Raw genomic sequence first — 22,746 nt, forward strand, 5'->3', positions numbered from 1 at the left:
TGCGCCCTGGCCGGTTCGGCTCAGTGGATAGAGCATCAGCCTTCGAACCCAAGGGTCCCAGTTCGATTCTGGTCAAAGGCACGGACCGGGGTTGCAGGCTCCTGCCCAGCCCGGGCCCTGCTCGGGGCACCTGCAGGAGGCAACCATTCTGTCTTTCCCTCTCCCACTCTCTCTCAAAATCCATGGAAAAATATCCTTGGGTGAGGATTAAAAATAATAATACAAATAATGCTGTGAACAGTATCGTTTTGTGTTCCTCACGACCACCGCGCCAAGTCCCTGCCCCACCGGCTCAGTGCTGTGTGCACAACTGAAATGTGGTCCCGCCAGGGTGATGACCGGAAGTGTGCTGCTCTCTTTCTGGCGGCGCCGCTAGGGTGACGACCGACCGGAAATTCACCGCTTCTTTCCGGCCGGCGCAACACGGGGAGGGGAGGGGCCACGCTGACGGACGGCTCCGCGAACCTATGAGCGCGGCCGCAGCGGCCCGGGACTGCCTGGCCTCCCAGGCGCGCGCCTTCCCGGGCCGCTGTCGCCTGAGGCCCATTTCCTAGGCGGCGCGCGCCGCTCCTCGGCTCTGGGGTATCGCCGGACCCGGCCCTCGGCGCCCCGCCCGCCAGTCCTGCCCGCCCGGAGCGGCGCAAGGACGGCTGAGCGCAGGTCTGTGCTCCAGGAGGCCGGCCGGGCTGGTCCGCAGTGACCGACGCCGCTCCGTCCCTGCCGCGAGCGTACGGGCCTCCGGGGACGGGAGCTGGCGTCGCGGCCCACGGCCGTCACGGCGCCGGCACCGCGGGGCGTAGCGTGTGTCCCGCTGTCGTGGCGCCCGGAGGGTGGCCGCGTGGGGCTCCGACAGCCTCCGCGCCTGCACCAGGGGACCTCCGAGCTCGTCCCGCGTGCGCTGGGGTCGCCTGGTTCTGTGTGAACGAACGAGCGAATGAATGAATGAATGTTGAGCGAATTGACGCACGAGCACGTGAATGAATGAATGGATGGAGGAATGAGCGAGTGAATGAATGTGTGAACGAACGAATGAATGAGCGAGTGGACTGAATGAATGGATGGACGAAGGAAGGAGTGAGTGAGTGGACAAAGGAATGAGTGAATGTGTGAACAAACGCACGATGGATGAGGGAGCGAAGGCAGGGAGGAGTGAGTGGGCGGATGGTGTCACGTGAGCGGGTTCTTTTCTATGGAGCAGGTGGTTTCCTTCAGGGACTCCTAACCCACCCGAAGCTCCACGCGGCACCGCTCACACTGGGCAGGTCACCAGTGGAGCGTCCACTTCCCGAGGCCCCACGGGGTGGTAGGGAGGCGGGCACTGCAATCCACACGGGACACCCGCCTGCCCTTCGGTTCTCCCCGCCAGGCTCGCTGCTGGGCCCCTGGGGGCAGGCGGCTGTGGGGTTCAGTGCAGGGCGCGTGAGGTGGCCTGGCGCTGGGACGGTGGCCGGGGAAGCCATCAGGGCAGGGCTGCTGGGGTCTCAGCGGCCTCCTGCTGGTTCTCGTGTGGGGTTCGGGAGCTTTGCTGGAGGTGGAGATGTGAAGCGGGGACGGGAAAGCGCCCTAAGCCGGGGCAGACGGTGCGGGCTGCGGCGCCATTCACTCCGCTCCCCGCAGGTGCGTCTGCAGGAGCCTGGGAAGAGCCATGCGTGGGCGCCTTTGACACCATGATGTCCATCAGGCAGAGAAAAGGAGTCAGAGCCACAGACGTGTCTGGGGACGGCGCAGCCCAGCAGGAGGACGTGGCGCTAGAACCCAAACTGCCCTCAGGTGGGTGATGCACACGGCCTTCGGGGTCGCTTGCTCTCTGCGCCTCTGTCACTCCCACAAGATAACTCCCTGCGACCTCGCTTGTCCTGGCACCCCAACATTTCAGTTTGATGAGTAAGTTAGCATACCTAAGGGTCTGAGACAGGACTGTGCAATTCTTTTTTTAAAAAAAACATATTTTTATTGATTTCAGAGAGAGAGAGAGAGAAACATCAATGATGAGAATCACTGATCGGCTGCCTCCTGCATGCCCCCCACTGGGGATTGAGCCTGCAACCCAGGCATCTGCCCTTGACCGGAATTGAACCCGGAACCCTTCAGTCCGCAGGCTGACGCTCTATCCACGAGCCAAACCGGCCAGGGCAGTCTGTGCAATTCTTTACCGACTTAGTTCTTTATCGGTTTGTTTTTTCCAGAAGGCTGTACCAGTAGAAGATTATGGAAGATTCTGTCATTTACAGTCGGTGGAGCCGTCGCCCTCTGTGCTGGACTCCTGACGTCTGTCTACCTGGCCACCTTACATGAAAATGACTTATGGTTTTCCAACATAAAGGTATGCGGTGTCTGTGAGCCTGGCATGAGAGTCTCCGTCAGTGGGTCCCACAAAGAATCCAGTCCCTTAAACAGTTTGGCGATGGAGTAAAAAAACTTTGTGTTTTTTGGTAAAATAAGATCAGAATGTTTACAATCCAGTGCGTTTCCTAACTTATTCCAGTGAAGCAGCAGTTACTCTGACCAGCGCTTTTCTTTTTGTTAATCGTCACCTGAGGATATTTTAACATTGATTTTAGAGAGAGTAGAAGGTAGAGAAAGAGAGAGAAACATCGATGTGAGAGAAACACATGGATTGGTTGCCACCTGCATGAGCCCCGACCAGGGCCCCAGGCAAGGGAGGAGCCTGTAACCGAGGCATGTGCCCTTGACTGGGATCGAACCTGGGACCCTTCAGTCCGCAGGCCGACACTCTATCCACTGAGCCAAGCCGAGTAGGGCACGCTTTTCAAACTGGATCGTGAACTTGGTGCCGTGGGTCATGAGGAACGCTTTCCTACGTGTGCTGGGGTGAGGGATTCGCTATGAAACTCTTAATTGTATGTGTGTATGTACAAATGAGGTCCCAGTATAAAAATTTTTCTTCTGTTGGGTAGTATTAAAAAAGAAAGAAAGAAAGAAATTAAGAAAGTCGAAAGACAGTGCTCTGAGCCATGGAGTCCCCACCCAGTGGTCGCAGTGTGTCCACGTCTAACTGGATATGCGCGTGGCCGGGGGCCGGCCATGACTCCCGGGGAAGGAGCCGTAATTCTCATCCCACTCTCAGGAAGGTCTGTGGTGTTTTACACACCAGTTTCTTATTGTCCCTCTTTCCTCTCCCTTTGTAAGCATTTCTAGTGTTGTTTTTTTAATATATATATTTTTATTGATTTCAGAAAGGAAGGGAGGAGAGATAGAAACATCCATGATGAGAATCACTGATCAGCTGCCTCCTGCACACCCCCTACTGGGGATCGAGCCCAGAACCCGGGCTTGTGCCCTGACCAGGAATCAAACCATGACCTCCTGGTTCATAGGTCAATGTTCAATCACCGAGCCACACCAGCCAGCTCTAGTGTTTTTTTAATTTGGCATTGTTTTCAGAACTAGTATATTACGCAAGGAAAGTTACATATTGACAGTGTTTTTCAACCAAATATACCTTTTTCTTTTTTAACCCAAAGGTCATGACCACCATGGTGTCTCATGACTGGCTGCTTACAAAGGTAAAATTCAACCTTCGAGGGCCAAGAATTTCTCATCTGTGAGAATATTCAAAAGAAACAATGTGGAGCCTAAGATAGTCCTCATAGGGCATTTACCAAAATATCTTGAGCTTTGGTTCCCTGTTGTATGCCAAGTTAATTATCTGACTGATTTCTGGTAGGCTTGTGGCACAGCAGGTATCATCATACCTTTATACTAATCATTATGATCCTTACCATTTAGTGACAATAGCTAGTTTTTCTTGTCAAGAAGAATTTCACTCACCTATGTCTCTTTAAAATGGAATGTTTATAAACAGGTTCCCTGGAATTAAGCAGTTTAATGTTTACTGATTAGCCCAGTATTTTGAATAAAGACTCAAATACCCATGTGTGGGCACACAGCCGAAATCAGGTGCTGGTTAATGAAGAGTAAGGAGGGTGCAGAAGAGTCCCATAACTTAGCTTTAAACTGTCAGGTCACCAGTCGGTCAGCAGGTGTTTGTGGAAGGAAGGAGGGAGGGGGGAGGGGAAAGGGAGGGAGGGAGGGAGGAAGGAAGGAAAGGAAGGAAGGAAGGAAGGAAGGAAGGGAGGGAGGGAGGGAGGGAGGGAGGGAGGGAGGGAGAGAGGGAGGGAAGGGAGGGAGGGAAAGAAGGAAGGAAGGAAGGGAAGGAAGGAAGGAAGGAAGGAAGGAAGGAAGGAAGGAAGGAGAGGCCCGTCAGACGCAGCGTCCAGTCGGGGGGCTGGTTTGGCACTTCAGGCAAAAAGCCCTCATTCCCTCAGACCAGTGGTCGGCAAACTCATTAGTCAACAGAGCCAAATATCAACAGCACAACGATTGAAATTTCTTTTGAGAGCCAAATTTTTTAAACTTAAACTTCTTCTAACGCCACTTCTTCACAATAGACTCACCCAGGCCATAGTATTTTGTGGAAGAGCCACACTCAAGGGGCCAAAGAGCGGCATGTGGCTCGCGAGCCGCAGTTTGCCGACCACGGCCTCAGACTAATGCCAGTCTTTCCTTGAAGTCATTTTCTTTTCTTTAAAGTGTGTTCTTCCTTCTCCTCGGAAAAGAAACCCCTTGACATCAAGGGCTACATTCTTACACCTTTTTGTTTCCCCAGCAAGTAGAAGTTCAGTGATGAGGAAAAGCAGTTCCTTCTTGGCTGAAAGCACTTGAGACACTCGATTCTTTTAGTCTTTTTTCCTCATGCTAGCATTTCCCACTGTTACGTATTTATTTGCTATCACAGAATTTGAATATCTTCACACTGAACACTCTTACAAAGCAAGGAGTCTTGAGAATTGGTAGGGTTAGTCCACAGCGTGGCAGCCACAGTGAGACCAGGACTGGTCACCTCGGGGTCAGCCCAGTGGGAGTGCAGTCCCTTCGACAGGCGTCCAAGTGCCTCAAAGCTTGGCAACTCTCGGGCCACAGCTCCTGTCACCCCGAGGGCAATAGGTGTGCATTCTGACAGATGGGCATGGACTTGCCAGACAGTAACCGGGTCTGTGCCGGGAATATGTTTGCTGAGGGCTCGCTTCCCAGCGCCGGACGGGGAACAGCTGTCTTCCTGTGAGCTACTGTTTGCCGGTGAGATGATTTGTTGACCTAATTCGGAAACAGATTACAGTTATAAGGTTAATCTTCCCGTGGCTTCCCCACGACCTGCAGCCTAGTCATTTGGGGGACAATTTTTATAAGCAAAAGTGATTTACGTGAGATTCTAAAAACCGAATGAGATATTTCCTTTGCACATTTGGTGTCGTTTGTCTGAAAGGACTTGTTACCCTCCGTGTTGCCCAGGAGGCAGATCGCTCGTTCTGAGCAGTCGTGTGTGTTTTTCATGATGCTTTCCTTTTAGTGCTTCTGTTAAATTACTATATTCACGACTACAAAACGTTTTGAGCTGTACAGTTCCTTAAAAGTACAATTCCTTTGTCTTTCCACTTCTTTCTGTCGTTATCTTTAGAGAAGACGCTTGCAATATCTCAGCACCGCTTCCCCTGTGGAACCCACGCAAGTAAAATAGGAGGTATTTGCTCGTTCTGCATTCTTTAGAGGTAGCGCTATTGCTGTGCGTCGTCCTTGGCACCACCCACCCACCCGGCAAAGTATAAATTGCTGTAACACTGGGAAAGTGTTTGAATGGGGGAAGCAGATGTTGTCTTAGCAGGAAGCAGATGTAAAACTTGCAAATGTCTGTCTGATAAAGTATAGCATTTGGTTCCATACAGCTGGTGCCAAGATCACCAATTCATCATGTTTGAATGCATTTTTCCTAATTACGACCCTCTGTTCCCTACACATTCCGGGTGTATTAAGGAGCGGGGAGGACACAAAAGCTTTCTCCTGTGAGTACTTCGAGCAATGCCTTTCTTTCCCCGTCTCGATGAAATCAGTCTTTTCTCTCGGCCGGCGTGGCTCGGTGGTTGAGCATGGGCCTATGAACCAGAAGGTCACGGTTCGATTCCCGGCCAGGGCACATGCCCCGGTTGTGAACTAGATCCACTGTGTGGGGCGTGCAAGAGGATCAATGCGTCTCTCTCATCATTGATGTTTCTATCTCTCTCTCTCTTTCCCTTCCTCTCTGAAATCAATAAAAATACATTTAAAAAAATAACCACAAAAGTCATTTCCTCTCAGAAACCGTGTTGGGGAAGAAGCCCCCACAAGAGAGTGACTGATGGGGCTCTGCAGGCTGATTGGGGTGTTGGTGTGACGTCAGCATGTTCCATGGAAAGCGGCTGTTCTTTGAATGCTTTAAGGCAGCCGGAGAGAAGAAAAGGGGTGTTGTTAAACTGAATGTGGCAGTTTTGCATGGAAGAAAGCTAATGTTGACTCAGTTAACGTCAGTGCCCAGCCTCTGTGGGTCCTTGACCAAGTAGGAGTCTGAACATTGTAGAGGGGAGCGCTACCAGTTTACTTTATTGTCATCAAAAGCAACAGGTTCGCCGAGGTCAGAGGCTGCCTGCCCTGCTGTGGAAGGCACACCGCAGAGCAGCAGGAAAGCTCGGGAGCCACGTCATTTTATATCGTCCTTCCCGCGCAGCAAATGTGCTGATGAGATTAAATTTCAGAGCCTGACTGGGCCTTCCTTTTTTTATATATATGTTTTTGTTGATTTTTAGAGAGAGAGGAAGGATAGGATAGAGGGATAGAAACATCAATGAGAGAGAAATAACATCTGTTGGCTGCCTCCTGCACGCCCCACACTGGGAATCGAGCCCACAACCTGGGCATGCACCCTGACTGGGAATTGAACCAGTGACCTCCTGGTTCATGCATCAACGCTCAACCACTGAGCCATACTGACCGGGCTAGGCCTTTTTAATATTTTATTTTTCCAGAATAATTTATTTTTCCATGAAAGAAATCTCATTATATCCAATTTGCTACCCTACCCCTCCTCCCATTTTTTAAAAGAGTTAACAATGATAGAACATAATAGTTTGTTTTTCAAGATCAATAATTAGATGTTTATACTCTTACATAATTGAATATTTCTTCAATGCGCTATTCATGAATTGATTTATAATAACCTTTTTTTTTAAAGAATAAGAAAGATATTTAAAGAAATACTTAAAAGGTAGAAGAAGTAAATAATTTCCAGGTATGATGATAAATAGCATGAGTGGTTCCTTTAATGAAATATTTATTAGTATTTGAAAAATAGTTGGCGGTAAGGGAACTACAGAGGAGGTAGAAGAGGGTTCTCGCCGACGAAGTCGGGTGGGTGGTGTTTGCCGTCTCCCCGGTGGAGCCGGGGTTGTGGGATGTGGACTTAACTGTAACAGGAGACGCAGATCTCAGGGCCTGGTTTCGAACGCTGGTGTAAAGGAGTCTGTAATGACACAGGTTATAACCATTTGTTCGCTCAGAGTGCTTCACATATACATACATGAAATACGGGATCGACGAGTAGTAGTGGGGTTATTCCAGGAGTCTTCCTATCCTCAATACCAGTTTCCTGCGTATTTTATGTTCATGTCTTAAATTTTATAAAAGCATCTTACAACCAAATTGACTAATAGCTATTGCTTTAAATCTTCGTTCTTCTAAAAATGGACTGTGTATGTCAAAGCCCTTTAAATGTCTTGTATCCATTTTCCTACATGAACACTTTCCATTTGTCAAAGTAAAATTCACATGTAAAAGGTCTGTCACATTTCACTACGACTTCCTTACACTCTTACAATAAAAGGAAAACTATTCACCTCATGTAATATCATCAGCTTTTAGGCAAGTGTCTAATGCAATTACAGTTCTCTTCATTTGGGGGATTTTTTTATGCTGTTTTCGGTTTTGTTTCTCACTGATATTACATAAGAATGGTGGGGGGAATCTTTTTGTTTGTTTTAATTTGTGTGAAATACAAGAAAAATGTTGCCTCTGAAACATCAACTAAATGGAACTAGTTGTCTCTGTTTTTAAAAATGCTTTTACAGAAAATTTTACACACCCTTAAAAGTAGAGAGAATCGTATAATAGACCCCTAAAATATACACCCTGCCTCAGCCGTTACCAGCCGTCCGTTGTTTCTATTTTCCGAGATTTCCTAAGACTGTATCTCCAGAGTTGGTTTCCCTTCTACGTTGTAGTTCTGTGTCCTCTCTCAATGGTGACAATAGAGACTTAACCAAACGGGGTTGTGTGAACACAAATGAAAATCTGCCTTTGTTTCAGGAGGTGGAGCGGGAGATCTCCTTCCGGACAGAGTGCGGGCTGTACTACTCCTACTACAAGCAGATGCTGCAGGCGCCCAGCCTCGTGCACGGTAAGGCTCGGCGAACGCCCTGCGGGCCCCGCATTCTTCTCGCTGTGTCAGCCAGAAAACACGTCTGCACGAAAGCACGTGACATGCTCCATAGAATGTGTGTTGTTTTTCTTTGACCCTTTGTCATTTTCACTTGTTAAATAACACGAAAATGTTCTGCTCTAGAAGTTGTATAATACTCTATGTATCCCTCCTCTCCCTGCCTCTCCGAGCCACCCCGTCCCATAATTCATGTTTGTGATTTCTCGGTCTGGCAGCTGACTTTTCTCACGATCCTTTGGGAAGAGGTCTTGGCAGGTGAAAGGGCTGTTGTCTGAATGGAGGGATTTTGGTAACCAAGCGAAATTACAGCCGTCCCCACTCATTCCTTTATTTTTGCAGAGGCCATTTCCCCCATTGTCACTGTTTCTACGTGTTCACAGCCCCTATTCTTCACCTTTGCTCCAGCGAATGGAGACCGGAAGGCCCCCCACTCATGCGCTGATGTGCTTCCCCCGACACGTGGCACAGCTGTCCTGTCCTGGACTCTTGGGTTCAGATATGTTTTTGGCAAGAATTCCTCATAGGTGATGTTTTGTGCTTCTCTGTCACAATGAGAGGCATGTGATTTTGCTTATCTTTCTTTTTGTGCCATAAAAATTAGTTCCTGTGTAGAAAGGCAGTTTTACCCATAATAAGGTTAATTACCTATCAGCCCAAACGCAGTGGTGTTAGCAGCTGTTTGAAGATGCATTGCCTATACCTGTATTTCAGTAGCGTTGCAGAGTGACATTCTAACTCTGCCCTCCCTCCCGGATCTGTGAGCCGGAACTCTGTTATATAACACCCTTTTTCTCATCAGCTGCTCGGTGGCCTCGAGGTACAGTCGGTACAGGAAAGGCAGGCTAAGGTGAGCGTGAGTCAGGGCGCTGTTGGCCAGGGCTCAGCAGTGGGCATTGAAGTGGGTGTCCCCCTGCTTCTGGGTGGGGTTTCGTGGGGAGCAGAGCAGCTCCCTCGCTGTGATCTGTTGAAAGTCAGCCCTGGACACAAGGGTTTGTCCTTCCCGCCCCCGCAGGACACACGAGGAATTGGGGGGGGGGTGGCAGTGGCATGTCCTGCCTCCAGTGGGTGACCCTGCCTCCTGTCTGATGACCCGGGCTCAGGCCACGGGCTGGGACTGGAAAGAGGGTGGAGTTTGGGGTTGGGGGACACATGGCCTTGGGCCAGACACCAGCTCCTTCCTGCAAAAGAAAAGAAAAAGACGGTGTCTTTAAACAGAAACACCATCCATCAGTCCCCACAACAAAGAATCATCGAGCCCAACATGTCAGAAGTCCAGTAGTGCGGTGAGAAGCTGCTGTGAAGGTGACTGTACCACCTTTTTAAGTTTCGCTGGGCCCGGCTCACCCGTCCTTTGCTCAGGTGGTTCTGCTGCGGCTCCGTGTCTCCCAGAGTTTAATAGTCCCTGGGAGCCAGATAAAGCCCACGCATGGCAATCGTTTGCTACGTCTCTACCTGTTTCTTCTAATCTGTAGGTTTCTTCCCATTTTTCCTTGTAATTTTTGTGGAAAACACTGATTGATCTATCGGATAGAGTGTCCCACTTTCTGGGTTTTGCGGAGCCCCTGGCTTGTTTCTGTGGTCTGAGTGGCCCATCAGGTGGCGGTGGGTCTGGCGCTGGCTGGGGCCAGGTTCTGGTTCGGTCAGGATGCCTCCCGGGGGTGTCGTCCGCTCCACAGCAGGCACGTTCTCTGGCCCTTTCTAAAGAAGCTGTGAGTAGTTTTGAATAAATGAATTATTTTAATTGTAATTTTTTTTCCTGATTTTTCAACTATCAACCTTAGGTTTCCATGGCTTAATGTATGATAACAAAACAGAATCTATGCGGACCATTAACCTCCTTCAACGAATGAACATTTACCAGGAGGTCTTCCTCAGTGTTTTATACCGAGTTCTGCCCATACAGGTATGGTGTGTTGTGTAGCGTTGAGTTGTTAAGAGCAGGTGAATGTCAGAATCTGCCATTTCAGGTTGAAGTTTGACGTATGTTATTCTGATCTTTAACTGGCTTGGTGGAAAAACAGCAGTATCCTAGTCACCGTCATAAATACTTGGCATTTGCTTTTTATTCATGTCTTATAAGCTCTGTGGTACATGTGATGCTTCCTGGCTTACCATGTGTGTACAGTCTGGAAGTGATGAACGTTTTCCGGTGGACACACTTCTCACTTATCTTTGAAATAAAAGACATTGGAAAGTTACCAAATCACAATGACCTCTTTTCTTTTTAATATATTTTATTGATTTTTCACAGAGAGGAAGGGAGAGGGATAGAGAGTTAGAAACATCAATGAGAGAGAAACATCGATCAGCTGCCTCCTGCACACTCTCCTCTGGGGATGTGCCCGCAACCAAAGTACATGCCCTTAACTGGAATCGAACCTGGGACCCTTGAGTCCGCAGGCCGACGCTCTATCCACCGAGCCAAACCGGTTAGGTCCACAATGACCTCTTTTCACGTGAACAGGTAAACCCGGGCCAAACCGGGCGTGCACTCGTCTGAAGATAAAGCCCCTTCTCTGGAGGGCTGTGGGCTGTGGAGTGGAATCAGCACCGCCTTCTGATGGATTTCCTCTGTCGTGTTGTTTAAGTGAAGGAGAAGGGTCCGGGCTTCCCTAACAGTGACGTGCTTCGCTCCCTTTTGCAGAAGTACCTCGAGCCCGTCTACTTCTACATCTACACCTTGTTCGGGCTCCAGGCGGTCTACGTCGCGGCCCTGTACACCACCAGCTGGCTCCTGAGCGGCACCTGGCTGTCGGGGCTCTTGGCGGCCTTCTGGTACGTCACCAACAGGTGAGTCGGAGTCGCTGTCGCCTTCTCCCTTTACACAAAGCAGGCAAAGGGGGAGTCACTTGCTTCCCAGCTCAGAGGAAGCTGCTCTGCACGTCTGTCTGTGAGGGAGCATCTGCCCAGCGCTCGGCCTGCATTCTGGGGGCTGTGCGGCCAGTGTCTCCAGCCGCACACCCCACCTCAGAGACGTGTGGTTCCTCACCAGCACCCTCAACACGGCACGCAGCTCACGGCTCGCTGAGCGGCAGGCCCTGCGCATGTGAGGAACGCTACGTCATCTAACTTTCTATTCCAAATACGGAGCAGAATGAAATCACTTTTTAAAAAACACATTCAAGATAAAAAAAACTGCCTGACCTGCAGTCGCAACACCAATACTGGGGAGGAAACTTACAAACTCGGGCACCGGGTCTGACGTTGATCTTATGTCAGAATCCCAAACAAACTCCTTTCTCCTATAACCTCACTGAGGGGTTCCTGTAGGCCGAGCACTTTGCAAAATGCTTTCCGTGTGTTCTCTGGTAAGCCTTACAGAGGAGAGACTGTTATTACCCCATCCTAGGGATGCGGACATTGAAGCTCAAGGGCTAACTTACAGTGTTGGTGAGTCTGTGAGAATAAGTATATGTCAAGGCATGTGCATATCTGTACCAGTACACACGCTGCGAAGTCTTGGTCAGAGTTCTAACGGGTGCGACCACTGTGCCAGGCTGCCTCTTAGCATTTGGATCTAACCTATTATTCCTGCCAAGAGTGAATGGAAGCCAAACGTGTTTGTTTTCAGAGTAAATCGAAGATATTTATTGAAAGCCTACAGTGCGTAGAGAGAGTTCTTGGAACCAGTGGACAAAGATGAAACCTGGCCTGTACCTGCCCTCTAGGGGTCACCTTCTAGGGAAGCCAGGGGCCTGTAAACATGGGCAGCGGTGACAGTTCAGGACGTGTAAAGCGTGACGAGCACAGGGGAGCGTGCACAGGTGAAGTGGGAGGCAGTGAGGCAGTCACAGGAACACGCATATGTCCGCCCAGATCACCCCTGGCTGGCTGCATACGTGTGGACAGGCACCTGGACATCCTCCCTGCTGAGTTTACGTTGCCGGGATGGAGGGGAGAGACAGATTACTGAGAACCAGTAACCAGAGTCTGGTGTCCTTCATGTGACATAGCCGCCAGTGTAGGACAGTGGAGGTGACCACGCACAGGTGAGGACTGTGCTCTCTGTGTGTGCAGGACAGACACCACCCGGGTGGAGTTCACCATCCCGCTGCGGGAGAACTGGGCGCTGCCCTTCTTTGCGGTCCAGGTCGCGGCCATCACGTATTTCCTAAGGCCAAACCTGCGGCCTGTGTCGGAGGTAAGTCCCATAATCCTTCCTGTGTTTCTAACCTCCAGTGTCATCCAAGCTCAGAAGTGGTGACGTGCGGGTGCCCCAGAGCCTGTGCGGAGTCCTTGGTTCATGACCAGTTTTTGAGTTGAACGAAGCCTTCTCCTTTGCAAAGAAAATGGTTTTGTTTTGTTGTTGTTCGGTGTGGCTCAGTGGTTAAACGTCAACCCATGAACCAGGAGGTCACGGTTCAATTTCTCGTCAGGGAACATGCCGGGGTTGCAGGCTCCATCTCCAGTAGGGGGCGTGCAGGAGGCAGCCAATCCATGATTCACTCTCATCATTGATGTTTCTCTCCCTCTCCCTTCCTCTCTGAAATCAATAAAAATGTATTTTTTTTTAAATGTGTTCTTCATAACCCGGCCTTGAGTAGTTGCAGCAAATCCACAGACAATTTCTGCAAAACAGTGGGAACCCTTAAGCCTCTGCTCTTGCGATGCAACTTGGCGTGTGGTCACCTCTGTGCCGGTGTGGGGTCCGCGCAGTGTGGTCACCTCTGTGCCGGTGTGGGGTCCGCGCAGTGTGGGGTCCTCTGTGCCGGTGTGGGGTCCGCGCAGCGCGTGGTTGCCTCCAGCGCTCGGTGTTCAGAGCCACCGTCTCTGTTCCTGTTTGCTCACAGAGGTCCTGCTGCTCTCGAAACCCGTCTGCGAGGCTCTTTATTCCTCACGACATGTGAGTGACTGAGGTTTTCTTTCCACAGCGGCTGACCCTGCTCACCATCTTCATGTCGACGTTTGTCTTCAGTCTGACCTGGCAGTTTAATCAGTTTACGATGCTGGTGCAGGCGCTGGGGCTGTTCGCCCTGGACTCCCTGGACATGCTGCCGGCCGCCAAGGTGAGCGCGCGGCAGGGACGGGGAGGCGGTGGTCGTGCTGTACCTGTCGCAGATGCGCACGTGTGTAACGTGGAGGAAATAATGCTGTTTGAGCTGGTGGTTAACCTCATGATCATCTTAACTCTTATTCTGCTTATTGTACATTAAGTGGTGGATTTATTTGGTGCACAAATATCTAGATCAGTTGTCCTTTATAGAGAAGGTTTAAATTTCAGTTTATAAGACAGCTCTCAAAATGTGTGGCTGTGTACCGACTCCCTCCTCCCGCCCCCCCCAAGGAAATCAGGGGGTATGTAGCAACTTTCCTGTGGTCCCTTATAAAATCCTCACAGCGACATTTAACCAGCCTGGGGCGTGAGCCCTGTTGACCGGCCACACGGACTTCCCTCTGAAATAAGGAATTTCAACCCTGTTTGTTCCTCATGTGTGTGAGGGCCTGACTTTTAAATGCTGGCGAGGATCTGTTTCCTTTGAGGTTGGAACACAAAACGGGGGCAATGTGACTTGCTGCTGAATAAGAATTTTCATGAACCAGTGAACCTGGGATGGTCTAATTCAAAGAGAAGAGGAAAAGTACCAGCTCTTAATTTTTTCTTTGAGGCATTTTTGCGTGGCTCCACGTGGGTGGAGTCTTGCTTGTAGTTTTCATTCCGTCCAGAGTGTCCCTGGTCAGAGCTGTTCATGTGCATTTCCCTGCGCCAGTCGCCTCAGCTGGCACCTGTGCCCGCCCCCTGCGGCCCGGAGGCAGGTGCGCGGCCCTGTCTACCACGAGCGGGTCCCTGCAGTCCCAGTCCCTGAGGAAGTGGGCGCCTGTGCGCAGATGAAAGGGAACAATGGGCGATATGGGTGGGGAGTTGGGACGGAATGGAATGTGATAAAATACTGATGGCCGGCCGTCAACAGTAACTTAAAAGAATTTGGAAGAAAGCTGAAGGCTACAGATTGCGTCTGCCTGTGTCCAGGATACAGTTAAAGCATCGTTTGCTTCCTCTGCTTCATAGTATCCAGTTTGTTGCCTCTTTAATGTTACAAAACTCCAGATGTTTTGTGGTTAAAGTAAACAGAAGTGTGTGTGATTTAGTTTCTTTTTAGCTTGTACTCCAGTGGGTGTTCTCTGCGTGTCTGTAACCTGAGATGGGGCACTGGTTACCTGCCTCACCTCGACTCTCCCTCCGGCAGGCCACGTGGCTGTACTCCATACAGGTCACAGCTCTGCTCCTGGTCTGCGCCCTGCAGTTCTTCAATTCCATGATTCTTGGATCACTGCTTATCAGTTTTAACCTCTCAGTATTAATTGCAAGAAAACTTCAGGTAGGAATTCTCTTTTTTTTGTCTGTAAATTTTTTTGGTTCGTGGGACCTTCCATGCAGCATTCAAAGGAAAACTTATGACCAAATTCCCACTAAAAAGTGGGAAGGGCATCATTGGGTTTTTGGAAATTCATGGTTAGCATTGGTGAGAGCTGGCACGGACAAGCCGTCACAGAGATGGTTAGAACAGGCTGTTCGTTGATTCAAAATCATTTGTTCTCATTCCTGCTTTCAACCTTAATTATAAGTAAATGTCACACGTACTTGAACTCTAGATGCTGTTATATTTGGTCATCTGCAAAGTTATCTGAGATTATAAGAAAACCAGTAGGTTACGTTTTCCACATATTCCCCCTATGTGTTGCATGACCCAATGTTTTAAATCCTTATGTAACCTTACGTGTATATGAAGTTATATTAAAATTTAAGAATTAAAACTCAACTCTTTTAATTTCTAGAAAAATCTGAAAACTGGAAACTTCCTTAATAGGCTTGGGAAACTATTGTTACATTTACTTGTGGTTTTATGTTTGACGCTTTTTCTCAACAACATTATTAAGGTAGGTTAATAAAATGGCATGTTTAATTTAGCATTTCTAAAGAGTTACCAGTTTTACTTTAAACAGGCTCAGCTTGGCGGGGGGGGGGGTATTTTTTTATATTTATTTATTAAATTGATTGGGGTGACATTGGTCAACATGAGCATATAGGTTTCAGGTGTGGGTTTCTATGTTCCAAGATCTGAACAGGCTTAGTTTTAACTTGTTTCAGTAACGGGATTATTTTCTTGATTTTAGTCCTCGCTTTCTATTCACTCTAACATGTTCTACCTTGAACTCACCTTTTGATTTATTAAACTTTTTAGAAACTCAACTGTAAAAGCCTTAAACAAGTATTTCTCTCAATTTAAAAAATTCTATTTGTGGCCCTTGGAGGCTGCAGGTTATCGGGTTATTGGTTTTCTGATCTAAAAGATTATACTCAGCCCTAGCCACTTTGGCTCAGTGGGTAGAGCATTGGCCTGCAGACTGAAGGGTTCCAGGTTTGATTCCGGCCAAGGGCACATGCCCAGGTAGGCAGCATGCAGGAGGCAGCCGATCAATGATTCTCTCTCATCATTAATGTTTCTATCTCTCTCCTTCTCCTTGCCTCTCTGAAATCAATAAAAGAAATATATTTCCAAAAAAATAAAATAAAAGATCATACTCAGTGGGCTTCTAAAGCCAAAGAAGCCCATCTTTTATCTACTTTACACATTAAACTTACGCATGAGATCCCGTCTGACACAGCGATTCTGCTGTAAAAAGGAGGGACAGCCTCAGGGCCCTGCTTAGGAGCCCTGGACCCTGAGGACGTGGTGGCGCGTGCTGGCCCCGCTGGTTCTGTGGGCCCCGAGCCTGTGCCTGGAAGGCCCGGAAGCCGCACGCAGGGCCCCGACAGTTTCCGGCCTCTCCCTCCCCACAGAAAACGCTGAACCTGAAGTCAGATGAGCACATCTTTAAATTTCTGAAGGCAAAGTTTGGATTTGGAGCAACAAGGTATGGCTACATTTAAAATCTTTTTTTTTCTTTAAACAATTAAATGTGTGTTCACTTTTCATATTAAATCAGCAAGGACTTTTAAAGTTATCATTGTGCCTTCAACTGTTCGTTTCAGGCTCATTTTGAGGGAAAGATGGACGTTTCCTGACCCTGGGTTTAATCCTGGTTTCCGTTTGTCCCCAGAGACTTCGACGCGAACCTGTACCTCTGTGAGGAGGCGTTCGGCCTGCTGCCCTGGGACACCTTCGGGCGGCTCTCGGACACCCTGCTGCTCCACGCCTACGTGCTCGTCCTGGGCGTCACGGCGACCATGGCGCTGGCTGTCGCCCTCCGTCACCTCAGGTGCGCGGGCTTCAAACTCCAGCGCTGGGCCGTGAGGCTCGGTGTCGGGGGAAGCAGACAGAACAGGCGGCACTGTTCGGCCTCACGGCCCCAAGGCGGGTGGGGGACTTGATTGACGGAAAGATGACTTAGAAAGGCGTGTGCAAGGCTGGGGTCCTGACTCGCGGAAACCACCTGAGAAGCGGGTGCCGTGAACAGAAAACAGGGCGGACAGTGTAGACACGTGAGGCGCGTGGCTAACCGTGGCTGCGTCACTCTAGTGGGCGCGGCTGGTAGAGTCATCGGCTGGAAATGCACCAGGGGCACTGTCCTCGGTTCAGCGGCACGTCTTTACTTCTTATTTGTAAAAACTTTAAAAATACTGGTAACTCGTAAAACAGCTTTCAAGATCTTAGTTTCCGCATTTCAAAAGGATTTTTTTTTGTTTGCTATTCTCTTATAATTTAAGGATTGAAGTACTTTTTTTACTTAAAATTAAATTCATTACATTTTAGTTTTTCTGCTTCTTATGACACCTTTAGCCTCATAAACAAATTAAAATGACCAGTAGCAATTCATTTTATCTGGGGAAATAATACATTTCTGGATACATGAGAGGGTACGTACGTGTATTGTCTCTACAAGAGATTTGACTAAGTTACAATCCTGTATCCAGCTCTCACGTGTCTGTGCTGTTTTGTCCAGCGACTCCCCCGCCCAGGGTCCCACGGGAAGGTGCGCGGTCAGCCTGCGGCCCGACACCGCCTACAACTTAACACACACCGTCGTGTTCGGAGCCTTGGCATTGAGCACAATGAGGTATTCTCGTCTCATCGCTGGTTATCCTTTTATCCAGCCGCTCTCACCTGGCCTCCGTTAGCAGTATCATGGGAGGCTGTCACCGTCTTCCTTAATGGCCCTGGTTCCCCAAAACGTCCTCGTCTGCCGTCTCCTCCGAGGACAAAACGGCAGTCACAGCCGGTTTTCCCGGATCAGAGCGTCGCTGGGTTGACTCCTGCGTCGGTTCTCGGGCTGGGAGGTCATCGCTCCCCTGGCCGGCGTTTCTGCGCCGTCGGGTAGGATCTGACCGCACGGCTGTCTGGGCTGATCTCTGCCCACTGTCCCCGCAGAATGAAGTACCTGTGGACGCCGCACGTGTGCGTGTTTGCAGCTTCTGGCCTGTGCAGTCCTGGAGTGTGGGGGTCACTTCTGAAGGTCGCCCGCCTTCACACCCCAGCAAGGGTCAGTGCCCGCCTCCGCCCCTCCATGTCACAGCTTCTAGTGTCTCCTCCTACCAGCTGTTTTATGGAGGAGTTGCCAGACATCAGCCTGGTAAAACGGATACTGAAATGTGAAGCTAAAAGTAGAGAACTGATACATTATGATTTTATGAGGATTTTTTTAAATTTTATTTTGTAATCACTTCTTTTTTTCCCAGCCATCAATTAGATATACTCATTCTACAGAATTTAGAAAGCCTGAAAAGCACAAAAAGAAAACTTAAAAATCACCAATAATCTACTGTCCAGAGCTGTCACTGGTGTGACTATAACGTGTTTCCTGGTGGTGGTGGCCGGTGAGCAGTGGCGACCAGCCTCCAGGGGCACTTCTGAGTGTCCTGCCCTCTGGCCTCACTAGGAGGCAGCATGGGCAGCGATCCCAGCCCTGACCTTGGCTCGGTGGCTGTGCATGTTGGACACTCCATTAAATGCTCCCTTAAATTGTATTTCTGTTATTTTTTAAAAAGTCATATGTTTACAAAGCAAAACTGTGAGCCAAACGTGTTCCAAACACTTGTCACCTGAATACTGTCTCCACAGGTGTGTGTGGTGCGGCACGCGGTCCCCACGCTGATGCTGCTCTGCCTGGGCTGTAAGGTAGGACGCGGTGCCTCCTTCCTGTCGCTAACCTGGCGCAGAATGGCCGCTGTGGCGCGGTGACTTGGTGGGCTACCGGCAGAGTGGCCGGCGGGGTTAGGACCCCCCCCAGCCTTGGGGAGCTGGCTTAGGTAGGAGGACTGATCTGTTTCCAAACAGTCAAGTAAACACGACCACAGTTGAATCATTCTGATTAGTTTGGGTTTTGACTTACTGTTCAGATTATGCGAATCCTGCGCATAGAGATGTTTCCAGACCTGTTTTGAGGTGAATGAAGTAGGAGCATTGTTCCCCCATGCCCTGCTCTCTACGAAGTGCGGTGGCCCTCACCACGTGTGTGAGAGGCTCCCGTCCCGTGAGGACGGCCGGGCACACGCAGTTCAGGGCAGCCCAGGCAGGGGGCCCGCCACGCAGGTTTGGGGGAAATGATCCCTGTTCGCAGTGGACTCGCTGACGAAATGGCACAGCCTGGCTTCAGGTCCGAGGCCTTCCGTTGAGAGACAGGGGCGTTGGTCATGTTGAGGACCCTGAGGCTTTGTCACCTCCGATAGTTAAGAGGCGGACACTGTCGCCTGGCGGGTGGCCCAGCCCAGCAGGGGGAGGCAGCGAGCAGTTCCCCGTCGGCTCCTGCCCTGAAGCCCCAGCACACCCCGTCCCCGCCGCAGGGCCCGCTGGGGTGAGGGAGACTGTTGTTTGCTTTCCGTTGCAGTTCTGGCCAGGAGTGATGGACGAGCTGTCGGAGTTGAGGGAGTTCTATGACCCCGACACCGTGGAGCTGATGCACTGGATTAAGTAAGAGGCCCTTCCCGTCACTCAGGGGTCGCCTGCGCCTGGGTCCTGCCCGCCTCTCATGGGGGTCCCGCCACTGTCTCCTCCCTTAGAAGCTCCTGGCATTAAGGGGGTGAGAGCCTTTGCTGGAAAGTGAGTGATGGGCAGGTCCCCCGCGGTGCGGGGCGCCTGCTGGCAGGCAGCTCGGGGTGCACTGGGGCGCTGGGCTGTGGTCCCGGCATCAGTGGCGGTAAACGCGCAGCCCCGGGGATGGGTCTCGGCTGCTCTCAGCGCAGGTCCCAGCCCGGGTCAAACCCCGAGGATGCCCGCTCTGCTCCTCTGCAGAGCGTGGGGGTTAACGATGCAGGTGGACCCCCATCCATCACCTAACCGGTGGGAAACCCGCGCTGGGGCTGAGACGCTCGCCTTTCAGCTCCAACACCCCGCGGACGGCCGTGTTCGCGGGCAGCATGCAGCTGCTGGCCGGGGTCAAGCTGTGCACGGGCAGGACGCTCACCAACCACCCGCACTATGAGGACAGCGGCCTGCGGGCGCGCACCCGGGCGGTGAGGGCCCTGCGCTGGGCTGGGGGCGGGGCGGAAATGCTCCGGGAGCCGCCTGGCCTGTGTGGGACCTGGGACCTGGGAAGGGCCCCGGGATGAGGTGGGGGCGTGTCCAGGGCTCAGGTCCCGCCCCGTGGGAGGTGAGGGCCTGGCCAGGCCCCGATCCTGGGTTCATCGCCCCGCAGGTGTACCAGGTGTATGCGCGGAGGCCCCCCGAGGAGGTGCACGCGCTGCTGCGCGCCCTGGGCACCGACTTCGTGATCCTGGAGGACAGCATCTGCTTCGAGCGCAGGCACCGGCGCGGCTGCCGCCTGCGAGACCTGCTGGACGTGGCCAACGGACACGTGAGCGCGGGCGTGGGTTGGCTCTGGGGCCCTGAGAGGGGCCAGCGCCCGGCATTAGTGTGGATGACCCAGGCCCTGGGCCGGCATGGTCTCCAGGCGCCCGCCCACGGGCACCAGCCTGCAGCTGGCTGGTCAGGAGCCTCTGCCCACAGGTCATGTGGAAGGTTTTGCTGTTAAAACCAAAACCTCAGCCTTTCTGAAGCCTCTGCTCGAGCATCAGTGGGCTAGCCCCGCTTGGCTGTGGCTGTGGCAGCCGCACTGTCTCCCTGCTCTCCCGGGCCCTGTCCACAGGGCCCAGGTGCACTCTGGGAAAGATTCCACTGCACAAAGTTCAAGACTCAGAGACCTAAGAGCTAGTCTCTAGAGAAGTTCAGGTGCCCAGCACGGGATCCGGACTGTGGCCACCAGCTGTGTTTGGCCCAGAGCCCTCCCCGTCCCCCCACCACCCAGTGTGTGACTCAATTCATCGCCACACCGCCCGCTCCCGCACCCTAAAGGCCTCAGGGAACCGGGGAAAAGGATGTGAAACTCGGCTTTTTGCCCAAGCAGAGTACCTCCTCTCCTCGAATGCAGGGAGGCACGGGTCTGGCGTGAGTTCTGCTCTGTGTAGCGTTTTCACGCAGCCACTGAATGAGCTGAGCTTTGCTGGGTCCTAGCGAGTCCTCCTGGTCGCGTTTGTGAGAGCAACAGTGTGGTCCCCTCAGAACAAGATCTAGCTCAGCTTTACCGCTAAGGATGCCCTGTGCCCCACATCCCGCGCCTTCTCAGCCTTAGCTCTCCCCCGCAACCCCCGGGGTTGGATGCCGTGGGACCTCAAGCAGCCACTGCCATAGGGACCACGTCCCTTACTTTCACTGAAGAAACCCAGCTCCTGTCCCTACCGTGTTGTTTCTTACAAGTTTGTTGTTTTTTTTTACCAAATTATACTTGGTTTTGTTTTGGCTTCAGATGATGGATGGCCCGGGAGAGAACGAGGCAGGTCTGCAGCCTGCAGGCCACCCCCGCTTCTGCGAGGAGATAAGGAGGGGCCTGCCGGCCTACTCAGCGCTCTTCACCCGCGTGTTTCAGAACAAGACCTTCCACGTCTACAGGCTCCAGAAGGAAGTGGCCGGGCCTCCCGCTCCGTCTCCGTCAGGGCAAACGCGGTAGCTGGCGTTTCGTGGTGATGGCCGCTGGAGCCTTGGCGCTGTGATCGCAGCAGGCTCTGCGCTCTGCGATGTTTACACCACTGTCCCCGCCGTTGGAGTATCTGCTACCAGCTTCTTCGTCGTCTCGTCTCTGTCCTTCTCTGGGATGTTCTCCAGCATAAATGGTCTCCACTTCCCAGGAGGGACGTAGGACTCCGTGGCTGGGAAACAGCACGTGTCCATCGGTGGCCTGAACAGCCACGTGACCTGTGGGAAATCCGTGGCCCGTCCAGGGTTTGAAACCCTCTGAGCTTTCCGGTGACTTCCGGCCGCGGTGACTGAAACGCATCGAGGGTGCGCAACTCAATCACGTAACACTGTCTCACTAGTGAAGGCCCATTGGTGGCTTTTTAAAGGCTCTTTATTGTACTGTTTCACCTAAAAGTTTTATAATATTTTCAAATTACCATGCTTTTAATATTTCCAAAACAATCATGTTAGGTCCTTGTAACCAGAACTTTTTGCTGTGCTCCATCTGGAATGTAATGTATAACACGTGTCATGTACTGTGGGTGCATGTGTGTGCGTGGGCGCATATATGTGCGTGTGTTAGTGCCGGACACAGAAACATTTCAGGTATTATAAGTCTTTAAAGGGGCAGGCATGTGTGTGTGGCCGTGTGTGTGTCCCTGTCCAGTGTTATCATTTTAAAACCTACTGACGCCACTAACCTATCCTGCAAGAAAGATAACTTTTCCTTATTTCTTACTTGTTTAAATTTTCTGGGTTTGCAAAATTTTATAAACGTTTTGTTTTTTAGCCTTTGTATTTTTTACAGCCTAGAACCTTGCACAGTCTGAATATTTTTTAAATATTGTATCTTAACTGAGTCACTAATACAGTATTTTTGGCAGAGGGCATTTTCCTACCAAGTCTGACTGGTCTCCGGCGTCACTGTGAGGGGCCTGGGGGCGGATCACCTCCTCCCCCCAAGTACCCAAGTGCCTCTAAGTCCCACTCACCCCTGAACATCGAGGGCTCTGCATCTGCTCGCAAGGTTTCGGTCATCGCTTTCATAATTAATTTCTAATAACGGGGCATGTAAAGCTGTTGGTAAAAGCATTTTGTACGCTTAATTAAACCAAGATGGCCACTGAAATTAACGTTCTCCCTGTTCCTGACGTTGGGAGTGATTCCCACGTCCCCTTGTGGTTAGAGTGAAGTCCGTCTCCACAGGCATCGCCGTGTGTGTGACACGTCCCGTGATTCTATACTCGTCCACGCCTTCTAAGCAGCTTCTAGAGCAGGGGTCCTCAAACCTTTTAAACAGCGGGCCAGTTCACTGTCCCTCTGACCGTTGGAGGGCCGGACTATAGTTTAAAAAAAACTATGAACAAATTCCTATGCACACTGCTCATATCTTATTTTGAAGTAAAAAAACAAAAGGGCAAAAACACCCGCATGTGGCCCACGGGCCGTAGTTTGAGGACGCCTGTTCTAGAGGAACGTCACGCGCCAGGCTGCTCAGCTCTTATCAAAACCTGTTGAGATAAAAATGGACGG

At 51.0% G+C, this 22,746-nt stretch overlaps 1 protein-coding gene across 3 annotated transcripts; it reads left to right on the forward strand.

The window, feature by feature from the left end:
* Positions 1-492: 492 nt before the first annotated feature.
* Positions 493-22,101, forward strand: DPY19L3 (dpy-19 like C-mannosyltransferase 3). Of its 3 annotated transcripts, none has more exons than XM_079800322.1 (19): positions 495-660; positions 1,618-1,770; positions 2,190-2,323; positions 8,194-8,284; positions 10,108-10,229; positions 10,971-11,116; positions 12,344-12,467; positions 13,198-13,332; positions 14,512-14,643; positions 15,101-15,202; positions 16,107-16,180; positions 16,367-16,525; positions 17,210-17,323; positions 17,635-17,746; positions 18,325-18,381; positions 19,091-19,173; positions 19,583-19,715; positions 19,898-20,056; positions 21,005-22,101. In XM_079800322.1, exons 2-19 carry the CDS (start codon positions 1,668-1,670, stop codon positions 21,203-21,205), a joined length of 2,181 nt encoding a protein of 726 aa, XP_079656448.1. In that variant the 5' UTR covers positions 495-660; positions 1,618-1,667; the 3' UTR covers positions 21,206-22,101. The 3 variants fall into 3 exon arrangements, with proteins under 3 accessions (XP_079656449.1, XP_079656448.1, XP_079656447.1); XM_079800321.1 differs by having other exon boundaries at positions 496-660; positions 2,187-2,323; XM_079800323.1 differs by lacking the exon at positions 21,005-22,101 and having other exon boundaries at positions 493-660; positions 2,187-2,323; positions 19,495-19,715; positions 19,898-20,037.
* The last annotated feature ends 645 nt before the right edge of the window (positions 22,102-22,746 follow it).

Source organism: Cnephaeus nilssonii, assembly GCF_951640355.1.
Source record: "Cnephaeus nilssonii genome assembly, chromosome: 20".
NCBI classification, from domain to species: domain Eukaryota; kingdom Metazoa; phylum Chordata; class Mammalia; order Chiroptera; family Vespertilionidae; genus Cnephaeus; species Cnephaeus nilssonii.